This window comes from Diadema antillarum, unplaced genomic scaffold, assembly GCF_040938485.1.
Source record: "Diadema antillarum isolate AM-2024a unplaced genomic scaffold, OU_Dant_1.0 scf00000123, whole genome shotgun sequence".
In the NCBI taxonomy this organism is placed as follows: Eukaryota; Metazoa; Echinodermata; class Echinoidea; order Diadematoida; family Diadematidae; genus Diadema; species Diadema antillarum.
In genome coordinates this window covers 211,638-232,500 of record NW_027271012.1, presented here as the reverse complement: position 1 = coordinate 232,500, position 20,863 = coordinate 211,638, and the positions used below count along the sequence as shown (strand labels likewise).

Here is a 20,863-nt window from a genome sequence, read left to right as displayed (position 1 = left end):
AAGGAAGAAAGAAAAGAAAAAGAAAGAAGGAAAGAAAGAAAGGTTACTTGCCTTGCAGAAACAATACGAACAAAGACGCTGGAACATCGCGCTTCAGGCTGCGAAAAGTTGGAATCACACATGTCTGTAGAAATGCACCTGTTCAAAGGCGGAAGATAAGAGATCTTTTCAACCCCCATCGCTTTTCTCCGAAGAATTCCGTTGTCGCCCTCTTAGGTATTTTCTGCTTAACTTTGTTGATGAAATAGAAAGAAACTACCGAATACCCATCTTCACGTCAACCTGTTGAACAAGTATCAGTACGTTTGAAGACTTTCTCTATTTAGGTTACAAGGTAACAGGTTCGATGAATGCTACGTAACACTGAATAACTGCTAGAATATGCCATTAGCGTACTTAAAGGAATGATACCAACAACTCGCATCATCAGAGTTACTCATACACATCGGAACTCTTCGGGTATTCCAGTCCTACCTTCCTCTATTGCTTGCCGCCGATCAACTATCGAAATGTAATAAGTCGGTTTTCAACACAGATTCTCAGAAAACAAAATGTTCAGCATTTATGTTCTTATTTCAACTTGACTTTGATATAGTGCTCCCATATTATGATTAATCGAAGTCGTCGTCTTCCCATTAATAGATTAAATCATTCATTCATTCGATCATTCATTCATGCATTTATTCCTTCATTCATTTATTCATTCATCCATCTATCTATCCATTAGTCCATTTACCCTTTCGATTTTTCATCATTCATGTTTTCAGTTATCAATTTATCAATATATGCATTTATCTATGCATTCGTTTATATCATCACTCGTATAGCCTGCGACAATCTATCGGTCTATTTGATATTTCCGCGTAGAATCACTTCGAACAAGTTCAGTGGAACACGAGATTTATTCGTATTTCCGGGTTGAATCTTTGCTAAAGGAGAAGCTGCTTAAAAGGTAGTAATCCTGAGCCAAAAGCTTTTTAATGCACATTTGCATAAAGCGACAGGTTGTTGACAAGTGCGGACAAAAGTTCAACCCCTTGGCCTATATACGAAACCATCTCTGGCCGCCTCCTCAAGATGTCGTTGACATCATTGTAGTTTTTTCGCCTCCATCATATTTCCTTTTCAATGCGATATATAGGGCGCCTCCATCGCTCAAAGAAAAGAGATGAAAACCTTAGTTTATATTCCATTTGCAAACCCGAGAGACAAATTGGTTCAAATGGCACTCAGTGTTTTTTTTTTTTTTGCATCAGAATGATAGCGTGTAGGTAGAATTCTTTGAATATCGGGAAGGCGGGGGTGCCACCTTGAAGGTTGAGGATTTAAGAGGCAAGAGAATAGGCTCCCTTTAGTTAACTTCCGCGTATAGAATAGAGCGGTTCTCATCTACTTCTTACATAACAGTCGCATCCATTCAAAACAAGATGACATAGGCGACATTCCAGATGGGGTAGCTACCAGCTTTTTGGAAGCTTTTGTCAAAAAACAACGGGGGTGTGGAGGAATGCGGTAATCGGAACTGACCAAGCGTAGATTGTCGTGATTTTTGTATTGTGTATCGGACCTGAAGTATAAGTAGGCACAACTCAGTTTGGCGCCACATCACTTTCGGTCAGGTTGCTATAGCTTTGGACAATCCTGGGAGCTAGCTACACTATCGACTCGCAAGACGGATCTTTCCCACCTTCATCTCCCCTAGTTTCCTTCGCACATTTCTGCTGTCCAGTTTTGCCAAGATGAAGACTTGCATTGCCCTTTTGGTCGTCCTTGGACTGGCCCTCGTACCTGCACTAGTGAAAGGAGGTAATACTTAAAAAATAATAATTCATCTAAGGCTGCGTTCACATAGAAGTATTCGGTATTCGGTATTCGGTATTCGCTATTCGCTATTCGAGCACCGAATACACCATCACCCGCACCGTCAACTCACCATCCCTTTTAGTGAGGATTTCTTCTTCCTACATCGCAGCAAATCTTATTAACAATTTCTAAACTGCATCAAAATGTCAGTCTACATGCTTATTTTTGCTAAAGGGCAAATCCAGACCAAAATTGTCATTATTTCATAAACGAGAGACGGTATACGCCGCAAGAAAATCGAACAAGCTCGATTCCCACTTTGCTATACTTTTCGCAGCTATTCGGTACTTTCGAATAGTGCCCTCTTATGTGAACCGGTGTGAGGAAATCCTATCGTTCGATTCAAGCTATTCGCGTGCCCTCGAAAAACGAGCCCGAATACCCGAATAGTATACTTCTATGTGAACGCAGCCTTATGGCGCTGAAGCATTATTTTGTATGTCTCGAATATCTTCTGTCTGAGGACACTGGTGACAGCATTAAGTGTCTGGGTTTAACAGTCATAAATATCTTTCAGGCATGTTGTTTAAGCAGCATGGACTTAGCAAGGCACGTATAATTTCCCATGAAGCTAAGATGTCAGATCATGACGTTGAAGTAAATTGGGTGCTGTCTAACAGGGTTGTCTGTTGTCTCCGGCTTGACCTATGACCACATTAGTACATTACAACCATTGTATTACTAAATTTCTGCGAATCTAACGCAGTTCTCCAGGACTGGAGGAAGTCAACAAAAGAAGAAGAAGAATAAGGCGACTATAGGTGGATTAAACCCACCCACATTTCTTGTTGAAACCATCACAGTGGTACCGAATGTTTATAACAAAATTAAACTTTACGTGATTCTATTTCTTCCCCTTCCACATGGTCAAATTATTGCATCCCTTGGTCCCAGTAATAACCCCTTCTATAAAGTGATGCATGAACTGTGCTGTAAATGACCTTCATTATCTACGAGGGAGCAGTTCAGTTGCAGCACTGAGGGCACAAACTTTTCCACACCGATTAGCTGAGCAAATTAAAGTTTTAATCGATCAAGTTGAAATCGTCAAGTTGCATAAACGTTCATTTTTAACGTTCTTAATCTGTTATGCATAATTTTTCTTTCAATAACTCGCAAATCACCGCAAATCACATTGTAATTAAATGGGTGTTTAAGGTAATAACGGAGGCAGTAACTCGAAATCCCTTTCCAAATCACTCTCTGACCAAGGTCTATCACTGCTTTTTATATCTGCACCTTCGACCTTAAACTTGATTGGCTGGTATACCTGTTCAGTGCAGTGAAGGTTTTCCTAGTGCAGTCATACAGTTTGTTTGTTTATAAGACGGTTAATGGGAACTTCATCACTTCTTTCAACTGCCGTTTTTTTTTTATGAATTTTTTATTTGTTTGTTTTTGCGCTTGTTGTAGAGTACATTCTAACTTCTGGTGTATTTCGTGCTGTTTCTTTTGGCAAAGACTTATGTCCCCAACTAATTTTTCCATACCAATCTGCGCTACCTTACCCTTAACTTACCCACAGATGCACGCTGTCCCCATCATGTGCCAAATATTATGCGTGCATAAGCCAACCATTTCAGGGTAGGCTATAGTGCAGAGTGGTATGGGGACATTAAGGAAGTGTTTACCCTGTGGGTTTTCTGTCACATGTAATTCGTGATTGTTCTGTGATTTGTGTTGACAAAGACGCGTTAATGAGGGAAACTGAAAGGTGCTGAATCTACTGTCCAAACCATTATATACCCTGAGTGAGTGGTTCACTAATTAACAGCTTTCCCGTTTTCAATATATAATGGTGAATAATTGAGTATTCTCGGCGCTCGAAAATGGTCACTTTATATATATGACACTACATTACAACATTAATGATGAGGTATGGAGATTCGAAATACCTTGGTAATGTTTGCTACATTGCCAAGTTCTTGCCACATCTCTAACTTCAAGCCTGCAAAACTTGTTGGAATAATAGTCGCGCAGCATCATATTTCAGTTGGAGAAAACACCACTATCTTAACATTTCCAATACTCAGGCTCAGGCATATGAACTGCATACAAAGGTCTTCTATCATATTGGTATATGTATAAACTTTTCTGGGGCATGGCTTGATTTGGAATAGTCGAGAACGGGCAAGAAGTGCTCGACTTCCAGGCTCGGGACAGAAAGGGAAGCTGCGTCTTGGCTACCAACAACTGCAACGGCTTCGGCGAGTGCGCCGAGGGTAGATCGGGCGCTTGGTTCTGCAGGTGTAACGTTGGTTACCGCGTGGGCGGTACCCAGAGTTCCTGCTATCGTAAGTCAGATGGCTCTCCCCACCCCCATCCCCCATCTTCCATTCCCACCACTACATAGGCCATACCACCAACACCACCACCACCACCACCACCACGGCCACTACCACCACCACCACCACCACCACCACCACCACCATCCCCCCTGGCTCTTTGATCCTCGACGCCACGAACTGATCCCCAACATTCAGAACTCTAACCATTGTATACATCAAGGAGGTATCACATCCTTGTTAACATCCTAGCCATAGAAGTCATCCACTCATGCCTATTATCAAACTGATGGATGTAGCTCGCTCTGAAAACAAAAACAAAAATCCATCTCCACACGAAACCATGAGTATATATCATCGTAATCATTGATTAACATCCATTCATAGATCACCGTCGATGAGCGCTCCATCCATCTGGATATCGGAATGTCGAAATGTACTTAACACAATACCATTTTGATTTTTTTTTTTCATTCAGTATCTCGACTGTTCCTGACATTTAAAATGGTCACATAAGTTCACTCAACTCTGATTATGTTCGTTGTTTTGTGGTCCTTCGTGTCTCCGTGTTCTTTCATGTTTTTGTACGTCTTCTGACTAGGCTATCAGTGGCCATGATTAATTTTTGGCGAGAAAAGTTGGGAAATTATAATGAGATCTTAGTTTTTTATTGCAATCCATGTATACAGACACGTATAACGCATTACCTCCAGGTAGACCATGAGCCTTTTGATAACTTTTCGAAAACAACTGAATCCAAATAAGTACATGTATATCTAATTCCCAATTCATAATCATATTTTGAAGACCCGTCTTACTGACTCATTTTCTTCACATTAATTTTCTGCGTCTGTTCACTGTTCCTATGGAGTCACTTTGAAGGGGACTTTACCATTTTAAAGAGACTCATCACTTTGATGATGCACTGCATTAATTTTCCAGTTAATCTCTCTGTATCAGCTTTCGATATCAAAGGCACTTAAAACATGATTATTATTTGCAAATTATAAGCTGTATGGTCCTACTCGCTATATAGACTGGTATAAAATTGAAACCGTACAAACATTGGAAAAAATCATAAACAACCTAAGGGTGACCCGAGTAACTATAATTTATACACCTGACATTTTCGTTAACGGTAGTGAATTAACGTATTATTTAGTATTTTGATATAGACATGATTGTGTTGATAACGCTCATAGTGACCGCATAATTTCAAAAGTTTGTGCCTGTTCGGGTCGTCCTAAATCTATGTAAATGTCATGATACCATGGATACGGCTCGGTTGGCAAAGTTCCATATAGTTTAAAAAAACATCTACACACAATTAAAAAAAAAATCCAATCTGAGCCGCGTTCTTTAAAAAAAAGAACAATATGTGACTGTGTGATGGGTGCTTTCGGTTGTACGATAAATGAAATTCAACAACTGACATCTACTCATCGTAATTGATTATTATGATTTCGCCACACAGGTCTGTCTCTTCCGTTTTGCATTGACACGATGTTCACTGTACTTGTTTTGCCTTGTAGTGGGAAAATGTCTTATGTTCTAAAGTGTGATTAAAAAAAAAAATCCAAACTCAAGTATTTTGAAAAGTAAACGAGTCCGAGCTAAGGAAAGAAGGAAAAGCAGCTTTTTACTGTCTTTTGACTGAGAGGTCCGAATGGAAAGGTAAGATATACATTGAGAAAGGAAAATTGATTTTGTGGAGTTTTTAAAGGCGATTTTCAGATTTGTCAGACGATAAGGAAAATCTAATGAAATCTCGATAATCTAAATTGTTTTGCTATTTCGCCTTGGCGCGAGAATTCATGCGAATGAGTAAAAGAGACAAGGTGGCATTTCCCTTATGTTGAGACATTCAGCATTTCTGAGTTTTGCTATTGTTGAAACCTACCAGTGTATCGACATTCATTTCTATAATCATTGTCACAAGTCGAAAGATGTATCTCTGCACATATTGGCATGGGAAGAGAGGAGGAATATGTCTGTCGTGATTTGTTTAAAAGACAAGTTTTCGTTCTTCAATCTTGTAGCTGACAACACGGCTCGCGAGTATGAAGATGAACTTATGGAGACTCGGGAAACGCTAGCCCAGTGCAACGCGCGCACCAGCAACTGCAACGGCAACGGTAGGTGCGTGGAAAACACCCGTTTCGCTGGCGAGTACATCTGCATCTGCAATTCTGGATACACCAATGGCCTCGACGGAAGCTGCTATGGTAGGTCACCTAAGTCTTTGTTTAATTCCCTTAAAATGACTGAGAAGACATCGTCTTTGGATCTCACCTGTAAATAGAATGGACCGTTCCTGACCCTAAATAGGAGGGAACTAATACATTGTAATAGGCGGCCCCGTGGTTATTTGCGTGTTACAAGAATTAATTGCTTCCTATAACTATAAAACAAATCAAATCCATTTGTGCTTTAAAAAAAGTGTTTGGCTATAACTCTTCAGATTTTCTTGTGATTGAGTAATTAGGTAAAACAAATTCCCGTGATCTTGAGACATAAAAAACACCCACGTTTTCTGCAAGGTTGGGTCATATTCAAAACTTGTATTGCATCGTCGTTTCTATTTCACGTCAGTATAGATGAATGGAAGCATTGTGTCAGTGGGTGGGAGAGGGGTGGAGAAGATTAGCAGTAAAATCTTTCAACTTATCTTTTCCGTTTGTTTTGTTTTGTTTTGACTCTTGTAGCTGCCAACTCGGCTCGTGAATTCATGGAAACGCGGGAGACGCTAGCTCAGTGCAACGCACGCACCAGCAGCTGCAACGGGAATGGAGACTGCGTGGAAAACACCCGCTACGCTGGCGAGTACATCTGCATCTGTGATCCTGGATACACCAATGGCAGGGACGGAAGCTGCTACCGTGAGTCTCAATAATTGCTGTTCTCCCTCGTGACGAACAAGACATGAAAAGTGAAGGTCTTGCACATGTAGCATTCTTGATCCCTATCAAGTAATAATTTTCTTACCAGGGTATATCAGGGTCATCCCACGAGATCGACACCCACGAGTTATACACACAGAGAAATTACGGTTCTAATTTGCACCCTACAGGGTGCATATCGTTGTAACACCAGCGGCTCCATTTAGGGTTCTATTTTTGGGGGTGCTTATTTAGCACCCTATATTTAACACCATATATGGTGCATATTTGCACCCCTCCATTGGGTTCCCTTTCTGCACCCAATAGGGTTCATATCGTTGTAACACCAGCGGCTCCATTTAGGGTTCTATTTTTGGGGGTGCTTATTTAGCACCCTATATTCAACACCATATCTGGTGCATATTTGCACCCCTACATTGGGTTCCCTTTCTGCACCCCATATGGTGAACAAAAATTCAGGTGCAAATTTGCTCCCTTTCTGGTTCATATCGTTGTAACACCAGCGGCTCCATTTAGGGTTCTATTTTGGGGGGTTCTTATTTAGCACCCTATATTCAACACCCTATAAGGTGCAAATATGGACCTCTATACAGGGTTCCCTCTCTGCACCTCATACCTGCACCCATTATGGTTCATATTGTTATTGTTGTAATTTTGCACCCTATGGGGTGATAAAGTCACCGCAATATAGGATGCAATACAATTTGCACACGTCTCTATATAGGGTTACCTTTCTGCACCCCATATGGTGAAAATTATAACCTTTTTTTTTAAACCAAAATAATTATATACTGGATGCCTTCACTGACTTCACAAACAATTACCTAATGTCTACTGGATGCCTTCACTGACTTCACAAACAATTACCTAAGGCAACACTCCAGACATGACGCAAAATAGCATGCATAGATTTACACACAGTTTCTCAGTCAATTAAATCCACAATCTTTCGAAAAATGAAGTCAGAGACTTCAATTCAACAACAAATAGAACATAAACATGATGAATACAGTGCATACTTACATATAAATTATTAACATTTTAATATATGTCTAATGGAAGAGGGACAAGTTAACAGCGATTTTCTTCTTCATGGTTTACTTTAAAGTGAACATCAAATATACATTGTATTTCTACAAATTCTCATACGAGATGCATATTTTGTCATAAAAAGGGCAATGTAAATCAAAAATGTATGAAATTTGGTCAGTACATTGAAAAAGAAAAAAATATTTGTTCTTTCCATCAAATGATTACTTTTTCTTCTTTTAAAGGAAGTTACCACATTGACAAAAAGCACTAATTCTTTTTATTTAAAAAATCCCTGAAGCTTGTGCAGAGTAATAGTAAACTATGTGACAAATATCTTTCACATTGTCCTTCTACTTCTAGAATGGATCATAGATATGTACCTTGAATTTACCGGTACATCTTAAGCACCTTTATGTGTAATCAAAAGCACCTTTATGACGCTCTTAGACATTAACAGCGATATGTCAACTCTGATTTCTCGTACACAAGTTATTGCCAAAACAATGAAGGGTATGGCAAAGTTCTGTCATATATATTTGAAACTCACTACTTGTACTGACATATTCCATCCAATTCCAAACTTGAGAGCTAGCGAATGTGCGCCATTATACAATTAGTATACTTCACATTTTGTTTTCATATACAATTACACCAATGATAAGAAAGGTGAAAAAAAGAATCAAAAAATGAAGAATGCACATCTAAATTTGGTTACTTTTTTATGCACACAGCTAAAGATATGTCCCAGTTATAAATCTTGGGCAGAATAGCACATCTGAAAACACTTTTCATTGCATCAAATTAACATTAACAATTCCACAGAAAATGTAACCTCAGAAAGGGAAAATAAAGTTAACCAATCAGTGGTATGACAAACTGGACATAAAGAGGAAGGAATATGTCTTGTGAGACAAGTTTAAAAACAATTTTTTTGATACATTGTTGTTGTTTTTTCAAGCGATGGAAACAAGAAGCACATTGTACTCAGTAGACCATAAATATAATTACACAATGTATGCAGTTTAGCCCCAACATTCAAAATATTGTAAAGAGCAGTCAATTTTTCACATTCATAAAGCAGGTATTGGTATTGGCACCATCACAAGCATAATGATCAGAAGCAAAATATATTATTATTACTATCATCATCATTATTATTACTACTATTATTATTATTATTATCATTAGCATTATTACTACATGTATTACCATCAATATTTTACAGAGATTTATGATCATGCATGAGAAATACCTCAAGTGTTGATGTTCGCAGTCTCACAACTCTTCCAATCATTTTAACACTTAATTTTCACCAAACCTTACACAAATATATCAGCACTTTATACAACCTACTTAAAGAAAGCTTAAAATTATAATCAGAGTTAGAGGGCAAGTCCACCTTCATATACAACTGTAGACCTACATGTGGATTGAGTGAATGCGCAGCAATAAGCCAGTCCGGAGATAGCTCATGTGCACATAGGTACAACTGACCTTTCATTTTTCTCAGTTGGTTAGGCACTTCACTCAATTCAAAGTGACATAATGCAGCAGCTTGCCCACCATAGCCATTTATGGAACTCATATTCAAACAAAGAATGAACCTAACCAGTGTAGATGAAGTGACCAGTATGGTTCGTCAATCAACACTTAGGGAATCATCTATTTTATTAAGTTCTGTTTTGAATATGTTAACAAACTTTTTTTGTGTGTTAACATTGCCAAATACCAGGCTTGCTGTCAAGTGGATGTACTGGCAGGCACCATTTATAAGGATTCCATGAATAATCCTAGCATTACAGATGCTTATCTCAGTGAAATTAAAAAACCAACCTGTCTCTCGGTACAAATAACCTTTTTCCGCACATGCTCAAACTGGTACCCCGAACTGGCTTATACTATTAGAACACATCAGTAAAAAAAGTGAAAAGCGGACATTCAGTTCAAAAGTTAATAATCTTTAAATCATTTGTGCAGTCGCAGCAGAGTGAGAAGAGTTTATGATGTCACATGCGTAGAACAATTCAAGGAAAACCTAAAGAGAATTTCACTTTTTTTTTCTTTTAGGTAAAACATGCACATTTCCTCAACAAGTCACTGACGTATGTAAGGGCAATGATAATACATGTAGTTTCTGCCTTCTTAAAGAGTGAAGTCCAGTGTTCTTTTATGCAAAAAAAGTAGATATGATATGTTGAGTTTTCTCAGGTTTTGGAACAAACTCTATTTTTCAATCCTTATATACATAAAGGGTTTGTGAGAAAATCATGCTTCTGTCAAGTGTCACAAAGCTACTCCACTTATGACATTGCATTGCCAGAGATTGCCCAAAATTGACATACATTGTGTGGCTGTCTACTACAAAAAACAGCAGGCGACTTATTTTTTTTTTTGTTCCCTACTTAAACAATCAATTCAAAGTGTGCATGTGTTATTGAAGCACTGAGGCTATCGATGGTGAAGAAATATCTAATATATGAACAATACAAACTAACCCCATCTAGTATGAAATATAATGGAAAGCATAATTTGAGTATTTCATATCCATTAGCAGATTCATATTTTCATCCATAATCCACCCCCCCCCCCAAAAAAAAAGAAAAAAGATAAAAGTGAATAGAAGTCAAGTTCTCTTTAGGTTGTGTTTAAATTTGTAATTTGCCAGTTCGTTCTCTTGTATTTTTCTATTATATATTTCTTTAGAGTATTCTTGTAAATATTCAAGCCCAGTGCATTCTAAGAAAGGGAATAACCTGACAACAGTTTAGAAGACAGAATAAATAGTTATCGTTATCTATGAAATTAGACATTTTCACATATATTTTGCAAAAAAAAAAATGCTAATCTTCATTTCATGGAGTGGCTTCATGCTCACCCTCGGCTAAAAACAGGGAGGTGATTACTTTCTGGATTAAAATGGAAAGATGTTTCTAGAGCCGTGGTGTTTAGCAATTCTAATGGGGGGGGGGGGGGGGGGGGGGATTCAATGTGACCCGTCTCAAATTTTATATGGTTTAAACATACATGACATAGCCTATGACATAGGAGTCTCATTATTATGCCTCTGCCCTGAATGGTGCCGGAGGCATATGTTTTCAGGTTGCCTGTCTGTCTCCCGGTCTGTGCGGATGCATCTACGGAAAAATTGATGGGCTTTCATCAAACCTGGTTCAGGGATACTACATGATGCTGATGATCTTATTGGCTTTTGGACTATATCTGCTAAAAGTCAAAGAAAATTTGAAAATAACGTTTTTGCTACTTCTCTAGTCAGGGAAATCGGTGTACTCGTGTGTACTGGTTGGTTGGCGCATTCAGTTGGGTACAGCAAGGTTTCATCCTCTGCTTTCACAGGAAAGCCGACTCCCAACTTCTTGTTCTCGTAGTCAAGGTATATCTGATCCTCTGCTTCAGCAACCTGCAGCTTGGTCTTCATAGCTAATCTCATCTTACGCTGCATAAGTCGAAACTCCTCGAGCTCTAGTTTTTGATGCGTTTCTATAGCACCTGCTTCAGCTGCCAAATAGTATGCCCTTCTGGCCATCACTCTCAGAAGGACTGGCATGGCTTCCACACTGACTCAACGAGGAACCAGGATTGACATCCTGAACATCTTCCATCTCCAGCTCTGGCATCCTATATGGCTCACCAGTCTCTCGAGGCTGACCTGCATCACTCATCCTGAAGACCATTATTGAACTTGATGCATAGTGAACTCGATGATGAATAATCACAGGTCCCTTTGGCCCAGTATGAGACCAAGCTAACACCATGCATCAGCATGGATCAGCAAGGCTCAACCTGTAATTGAATAAAACAAAGTTCAACATACAATCAATATTGGAATATCTACCTGCTAAAGTATGGGATCAAGTAGTTGTACTTCTGAAGTGATTTACCGTTTACATACCTTGTTTGTGTGACTTATTTTATGTCATGTCTAGCACATGCAACTTCTCCAGTAGATATTATCTAAATTCACATATCGTGTATCATTGCATAAGCTCTGTGACTATGGCATTGCTAATTTATAACACACATTCTATTTTCATTGATAGACAACAAGGAGTCAAGGCCAACCTAAATTTTCTGACTTCAATCTTCATACATGTCTTAAATTCTCCTAAATGAACCAGGAACGCTATTTTTCTTCATTAGGCACATCATACATGCCTACATCGTTCTTCGTGTCAACTTCACAGAAACCAATATCCAACTGAGCCTCAATTCGGCTCAAACGTAATAATTCCTATTAACGAATATGATGCGACTATATCCGGTCACCTATTTACGTACGTACCTTGGTAACTGCGTCCAGCAGCCCCATACGCATAGCGTAATTACGCTATGGCTATGCGTATGGGGCTGTTGGTCGTAGTTAGTACCTTGGTTGAAGCTTTCCGTATTACCGTGCACTTTCATTGACTTTTTCGCTATGCTTTACTGTATGTACCTGATATGTATGATCGCACTTCTGACATGTTAGTACACATGTACCTCGATACAACTCTTTAATTCGCATCAGTTTTCACCACTCAGCATTCGATTAGCATAATTCACACATATCATCATCGATTACTGTGAAATATTTTCAACGGAATTATAGTACAACTATCTACTCACAACGTTTGGCTCATCAAAAAGATTAATTCATCATCCCAACCTCACGGTCGTCTGTCCATTTCAAACGAGGAACGTCAGTAGTATGCACGTACGTACGTATACCGCGCGACCAACGGCGTGGCGTGCGCATGCGATTTTAGCTTTGCCATTGACCAAGTGCTGAACGGTCCACGCGTGCACGCATAATACGTGTACTCTATGATAACGTCATTGAAATGATATTCTTGATCCCGGTGCGAGAAGAAAAAACAAATGTTTAATTCAAGTAGTAATTTTTTTAGTACAGTATTACTGATGACACTGTTACTCTTTAACAACGTGTAGTTATATTTTCAAATAAAAATATACGATAATATCCAAAAATAGTGTGGCATTTCAAGCAAACACCATTCAACACCCACATGTCAGCTTTCGGGAAAGACTATGGAATGGTTCCAAATTCGAACCCTTAAGACTTGGCTCCCTTTAGGGTTCGGATTTGCACCCCTACACCCATCCCGAACCCTATAAGGTGCCTTTTAGTTAGATTTGCTCGTAGGGTGAAAATATGAACCCTAATAGAACCCTAATTTCTCTGTGTGTACAGTCTACGAGTTTGAAAAAAAAAATCCATAAGTCGTACAGCCTATGAGCTCGACACTACGCAAATAAGGCCCACGAGTCCGACAGTAGGCAAACAAGACCCAAGAGTCCAGACTCTAGGCAAAAAAAAAAAGGCCCACGAGTTTAAGAATACATCAAGGTGGTTTAATGTGTCGGTTCCGTACTTGTGTCTTTATGGCTTAGTGTTGAACTCGTGGGCTTTGTTTGTCTAGAGTCAAACTCGGGGTATATTTTAGTACCTATTTATTTATTCATTTTTTTTTGGGGGGGGGAGGGGAATTTCGAATAATCTTTGATATAGGAGATCTTGTAGGATTTTTTTCCCCGAAACATTAGATTTAATTAGGGGTGATTTTCGAGTCTTACCTAAGCAACGCTGAAATGGTGTCTCGGACAGGGTCAATTCAAAATAAAAGGGGTAGTGGCGGCTCCGTAGTGTTCGACCGATCCTCCAGAATGGTGCTTACTCTGAATGTTTTGCTGCAAATCAAATCACACCGGGCTCGCTTTAATTTTTTCGCAGGGAAGTACATCTTTTTTGGTATATTCGGCATGAGAAAGTTTCTAAAGATATTCCTGTCCATTCAAGTGCTGAAATTATGGGCACTCTTTACCTCGGAACTCTTCCTCCATTTAGGGAATAATTTTCCTATCCTCCCTTCCAAAAATCTGTCATAGGGGTATACTTTTGATTTGTTCCCTTCCAAAAGCCCGTGATAAGGGGTCACAATCCTGGCCCATTTCCATCCCGAAATTGGTTATCTCTAAGAATCTGGGAAAACATAATATGTGTATGGTTGGCCGCCTGAGTAGAAGGGGGGGGGGGGGGGAGAGGGCGCGTGAAATAATTGGCGGACATTGCCAAGCCCTCTCATGCTCATTTTCTTCCTTTTCCCGTTAGAATACACGAAGAAAGAGTTTGCCTTGCTCGATCTCTCTCTCCGTGACTCCGAAAATCTCTGCAATGCCGACACCAACAACTGCAATGGCGTGGGATACTGCGCGGAGAACAGATATGGCTGGAGCTGCATATGCAACGACTGGTCCCAATACAAGATCGGCGCCAACGGCAGCTGCGTGCCAAGTGAGTATGGAAAGCCCCGCGTGTCTTTTGCCTTTATTCTCCTCCTCCTCCTCCTCTCTCTCCCCTTCCCTCTCTGTTGTACGCTATGTATACCAGTTCCACCTCTCAAAATGCAAATGGAGAAAAGAATATGAATGTGGCTATGATAATTGAGGAGTTATCCCCTGGTGTGCTTTTAAAGGGGATGGCTAGTAACTGATCAGTGAGAATCAGTGGGAATGCTGGGGGTTGATTGTTCTAATCCTTGTGGGATTCATTTAAAAGTGCATTATATATCTATTGTGTGAAAATTATTTGCTTCAGAATGGTCTCATATTCAAGTAATGTGCAATTTAGTGTTTTCAGGTTAGCATGCCTGTACAGTGACGAGGCGATCGTTAACATTAAACTGCACATTACTTGAATATGAGACCATTCTGAAGGAAATGATTTTCACACGACAATAGACATATAATGTACTCTTAAATGAATCCCACAAGGATTGGAACAATCATCCTCCAGCATTCCCATCGATTCCTACCGATCAGTTACTTAGTACTAGCCATCCCCTTTAATGCCGATTGGCACATAATCCATAGCGCAGTACACACTATCCAAAGTCCGTGGCACAGAGAGGGTGAACTGTGTGGTACAAGAATTGGATAGTTCCTGATGGTATACTGTCACAAAATTAAGATTACCTTCGAATCGTCCACAAGGCTTGTTTTATCGTTTGTTTCATAATTCCATCTGAAAAGATGACTGGATAGCCTAAATTCACCTGCACTAGCTGGTCTTCCATTGGGTCCAGTTGGGCGCGAGACGGCACCACCTTACAGGGTCATGCACTCTCCTCTTTGCGATGAATGAATGGATAATACGAGATCTCTTAGGTGCATGTGATCTGACTAAAGCTCACACACACGTGACATCCAGTTTATGTCCTATCAGAGGGACAGTGTTTTTGCCTCTTACCACGAGGGAACGGTATGATTACGCACAACATTGCGAAGTTCGAGACTCGAGAATCGAACCCGGGTTCTTCATGGATCTGGAGGCAGACGCGCTACCGTCTGAGCCAAATGATTGACCGCCCTAATTTGAACCTCCTCTTGTCTCTACTTCCATGTTTTCAGGAGACCCGTCCACTCGTACTGCTGAGCTGCTGAAGCGTCTCTACAGCCTCCTGGAGCAGGAGGCTGGCGAATTTGCCAACAAAGAATAAAACTTACTCGCCAGCATGAGGCGTGCCAGGGAGGTGGCCCCTCCAAACGCCTGAGTGTCAGTAGGGCGCCTGTCGAGATCGAGTTAGACCTCTCGAACTTTGTGTGTCGACGCGTAATCTTTAAGAATTTTTTTTTCATCAATTTTGGTACAGATGAAAAAAAGAAGATCAAATAACTTTGACTTTCTATGTATACGGAATCGTTTCAATATTAGAGAATGATTTATGTACTTTTTGCGTTTCCCCCTTGAAATGTGTTCATAAAAATGATCAGTCTAACAAAAGTTTCATAGATTTAGAACTGATTTCATAGTATATATATTAAGATTGCAGGCAACTGAGCATAGAGTTAATCCTAACTTGGATCTTATCTTTAGAAAATATAGTATCTGTCTGTCTTTGTATTGAATAAACATGTTGGTTCTTTCAAACGAAACCTAGAGTTGCCATTGTGTTGTGTTGCACAGTACTGCGTCCTTAACCGTATCATTTGAAGTACAGTAGTGGATATTGAACACCGGCGTAATGGGAAGTTATAAAACAAAGTAAAACACAATTTTCTTTTTGCTGAAATGCACATGGAAAACGAGACTATACTGACATTGTTCACTAATGACATCGCGATTATCATCAGGACACTAAATTTTGTTAACATTTGGTGAATGTGATGGCGTATCCTGGTGACATTAGTTGATTCCTTGTGATGTGGGGGGAGGGGGGCATTTCATGAAGTGTTTCGGTCGGATTTTTTCCGACAAACTGTTACAAGCTACTGAAATCCTTGAATCTGACTGGCTGAGAGACAAAATGCTTCATTAAATGCCCTCTGATGTTGATGGTATCGATGATGCTTGTTATATAGAGTGAAATTTTATGTTAAGATTAGGGTCTGTTGTGTTGCTTTGCTTGATGACGATGTTGACAAATTATGATTCATGAAGTTTAGAAAGAGATTTCATACCGGCCAACATTCTGAGTTGCTAGAGTGAAGTGATGTCTTGTGGTGCGTGCATGGGTTTGTGCAAAGACGATATAGATAACGACACTTTAGATGAAATTAACTATGACGTGTTCATGCAAAGGACAACCCCCTCTCGCATATGCGTATAATAAAGTTATATAACATAATACATTCATTTTAGCCATTGTGACGACATAATACGTATCATAGATTTATCCTCGACTTTCTACACCTAGTTCATGAGGCATTCTTAATATGAATACTTTGAATCTATAATTTGTAAATCGATCCAATCAAATGTCTAGATAGTTTTCTTTACAACAAAAAGAGCCCTTTCTTCTCAGATGCACACAGCATACAAATCTGATCATAATAATTGCAAAGGGATTTTTAAAAAGAAACTATTTTGTTATATTACACGAGACGACATCGTTCTCCCTGACACGAAAGTTTGCTCAAACTGGGGCTTAATACAGTAAACCAATATTACAAACAAATTAGTTCAGACTCGCATTATGACATGTATATACAAACGAAATCTACAAAACAGACGAAGTTGATCACCCGTATTGAACTACTAGTAAACCTCCATAATCTTCAGAATGCGTGTCAAACCGCTTATTTACAAGTATATCTCTAACTCATTCAGTGATACAATAGGCAGGGCTCGACACCAACGGTGGCCCGGTGGCCGGGGCCACCAAAAACGCAAGTCGGGCCACCAAAATTTCAGAAATGAAGAATTTGGTGGCCTAATTGGGCCACCAAAAAAGGTCGGATGTTTGCCTTTGGGCCATCAAAAATGAAAGTTAGTGTGGAGCCCTGCAATAGGTAACAACTTTTTTAGAACTCCCTTTTTTTCTTTAAGATGTTGCTTAACTTCCGAGCTAAAGGCTTATCTAAATATCGGTGGTATAGGCAAACACATCAGGTTACTGTATATCAGGAAGGTGTAACTTTTATCGTATTCTTGTTAGATTAGCAGTATTTAACACCATCACCCTACCAAAAAAAAACACCCCATAAATAGATATATATACAGTCAGATCAAGAATAGACAAAGTATCTTGCTATGATGAAGATCTTATACGCACTCTGTTGAAAAGTGAATAAATGAAAAGTGTAGAATTTAACTGCAAGAAAGAAACGTTGCATATAAGACCTTATTACTATAAAAACTTAAATGACTTTCACTTCTGGAAACTACGCCGAATCGTTTATCAAAGCTGTCGTCATTTCAGAGTTCTGCAGGTATAGCGGTTCAGGTATCTCGTCGATGGTCCAAAATGATGTCATCTATAAAACTCCTTTCCAGTGTGGACAAAAACACCGATTTCCATCCTAACAATTGGCTTTTAGTTTGTTAAAAAGCAAAGTTTGACAAAGCCATCTGTTTTGATGAGGTTTAAGGTTTGATGAGATTAGCAGCACGAGAAAGCACAGAAGATCTCTTCTGTTGATAAGAAAAACGTTAAGAGCTGTGAAAGGGCTTTAAAAGGGAAATTTCAAGAGACTTAAAATCCTAGTATATGGGGATCGGAGTCAAGGGATGGCAGTTTGATGATTGTTAAAAAAGGGGGTAAAAGACACCTTACCAAAACACACTGGTTCATTTACTGCAATGTAATGATGCTCCAATGAAAACTCTGTGTTACAAGGTGCCAAATAAAAATGTAAAAATGTAATTTGAGGTTAAAATGCCAGAGATGAACAAAAATATAGTTCAGGGTTAAGTAAAATGCTTCACATTGTTATTATGAAATTTACACAAATGGATGAGTTCGTATATCTTCATTTTGACCTGTTAATTTTTACCCTGACATTCTCACACAGACCCATATCACACTTGATATTGCCGAGTTTTCCGATGAAGTGATGGGATTCAGATTTGTTATATACGTTTTAGACATAACTAAACATAACTATTAAAGAAGCAAAAACGAAAACCAACAACCCAGCATGCACGATCAAAGCAAATGATTCAGATAAAACATTTGCTTGAATAAGATAAACAGAAAATTCTAAAGGCTTCTTAAACATTTGAAGGAAATCAAACGACAAATACGGATCACCTTCATGTTTACTGTAGTAATATAATAGCAAACCTGAATAAATGCATTTTGAACTGATATAAAACCGGCTGTGATATAGTGAAAGAGGAGGCTCCAAATACCTCATCTGACTCCTTAAAGATACCACCCCTTCCGTGAACCTAAATACAATGAGAAGCTTCTCATTGGGTTACTTCATGGGTTACTCAATGGCTTCCTTCTTAAAAGTCTGACAGCAAAGAACATTTATTTATCGTGCAACTTTGTGCCGTGTCTTACTGATGATATCACTGTGCTGTGTGCAGTCCATTGTCACTCTGCTATAGAAGAAAGCGCACGTCGACTATAAAATCGAAAATGTTTTCATTGGTAATGAACGGGCGGTATCTACTTCTTCGGGGTGCATGACGTCATCAGGTAGCAGTCGACTGGTGAACGACAACTTGAAAAGGCTCTAACGTACGTCGTTGTTGAATTTGACATTGACATTCCCCCTCCTTGAAGAGCAATGGGCCGATAATAGAGACTTGTATATACGGACAGACAAGGGAACAAGAAAGCGCATACGATACGCTAGAAGGGCGATTCCGTAAAAAAGCGTGGGAGCCCGCGCTGTGTCTCCACTGGGAAAAGCTTTCTTTTGTGGCGTTGCTAACAAAGTCGCTTTAATAGAGACAGCCAAATAGCCGAAACATAAAGGACATATAAGAGTGGATGAGGACCCACTGTGGTTTTTCTTTATCCCTCCAAACGTTACTTTCTTTTTCTTTTCTTCTTTTTTTATCAGTGATTTGCTGTGCGTGGTTATTAACTCGGTTGAAGTGGGCGAGCTCTCACAAGATCGCCTGGACGCGTACACCAGCTGTACACTATATCAATTGTTATAATATTCCAGATCAGGAGGCTCGATTCGCTCGGTTTACTTGTGCCGTTTCAGCTTTAAAGGTCCCGACGACAACAACTTTGTATCTGCAGTAGCATGCCGACAGGGTGATGGATGTTACGTTTTTGAAGGCATTGATGAATCGGATTTATGGAATATACAAAATTTGTTTCTCATCTTGCAGTCATGCAGACACACCCATTTGGGTCTCAGAGTTCGCGTAGTTTAATTTTGACTTTATACAGAGCAGTTTCTATACACCTTGTTCAACTTGGCCGTGATAGAAGCAAGAGCAATATCAGAATCAAACAAAATGACAAAAATTCCGTTAAAGTTGGACAAGAATAGAAGAGTAATGGAATGTTTAAGTTTCACATGTGTTTATAACAGGTGGATGTTAAACAAAATGATACACACGCAGACTATAGATTAGCCAATGTAATCAAAGCCTCACAAGCAACTTTAAATGCATTGAATAAGAAGTGGCATTGCAATGTTGAACGACAACTTACGCATGGAAATACTTATTACAAACCTTTAGAAAAGTTACAGATACTTGGAGGATGAAAGAAAGATAAACCGGTTATATTGATGAAATGAAATAGAACCTTTGGAGAAGGGAAATATTGTCCATCTCTCAAATATGGCTTATTTATGATACCCCTGTTGGGCCTCTTGTCAATTACATTGTATTGTAAAAATGGATATTTTCGCGCGAGTATTTTTTTCGCGCTCAATTGGGAAAGAAAAATTTCGCGTGTTTTTAACTCCGTCGAATCAAGACATTAATTGCTGGAACATAATGGCAAACAAAATTTTCCCCGTGGCTTTATCTTGGCGTTATTTTCTGGTTGCACGAAAATTTCCTTCTTTTTCTCTCTTTCTGTTTGTATCTTTGTAATTATGATATGATAATGATAATGGTGGCAATTTACCAAGCACGGGACCTACGTTTTCATAGTCTTCTACCCTATAGGAGCTTCTGATGATTCTTAAAGATAATGCACATTTAATACACGCAAAATAAATAAAATAATAGCAAACATTGTACAGTATGTTCAAAATCTGATATTTCGTTGACCTGAATCGACATTGGACACAAGATTTTCTACATTTTTCCATTCTGTGTTCGGTACCTTCCCCTGGCCACTGCACTAACCTATTGCAGTTCTTGATAAATCTTTAACGTTCAAAAACTTATACAAGACGTCTATTAACACCTTCTTCTCGTATAACTTGGAAGTTCTACTCTGCAAGTAACGTCAGTATTTGTCATGGATTGTCAACTGCCTAATCTTCTTATTTGCTTGCGAACTATTACCCAGTGAGAAATCACCGGCAACAGAAGCAATGTTACGCAATATAAGCACCGAA

The 20,863-nt window shown here is 39.2% G+C and overlaps 1 protein-coding gene across 1 annotated transcript; it reads left to right on the top strand.

The window, feature by feature from the left end:
* Positions 1–1,607: 1,607 nt before the first annotated feature.
* On the top strand, positions 1,608–15,594 carry LOC139720187 (exogastrula-inducing polypeptide-like). Its single transcript, XM_071631552.1, has 6 exons — positions 1,608–1,806; positions 3,984–4,157; positions 6,188–6,373; positions 6,854–7,027; positions 14,208–14,390; positions 15,506–15,594. Exons 1-6 carry the CDS (start codon positions 1,740–1,742, stop codon positions 15,592–15,594), a joined length of 873 nt encoding a protein of 290 aa, XP_071487653.1. The 5' UTR covers positions 1,608–1,739.
* Positions 15,595–20,863: the final 5,269 nt, after the last annotated feature.

Bases quoted from the DNA above. Each gene is read 5' to 3' on its own strand.
- LOC139720187 (XM_071631552.1), top strand. From the start codon at position 1,740: ATGAAGACTTGCATTGCCCTTTTGGTCGTCCTTGGACTGGCCCTCGTA. The intron at 7,028-14,207 runs GTGAGTCTCAAT...TTTTCCCGTTAG, and splicing joins CAGGGACGGAAGCTGCTACC to AATACACGAAGAAAGAGTTT. The intron at 14,391-15,505 runs GTGAGTATGGAA...CCATGTTTTCAG, and splicing joins CAACGGCAGCTGCGTGCCAA to GAGACCCGTCCACTCGTACT.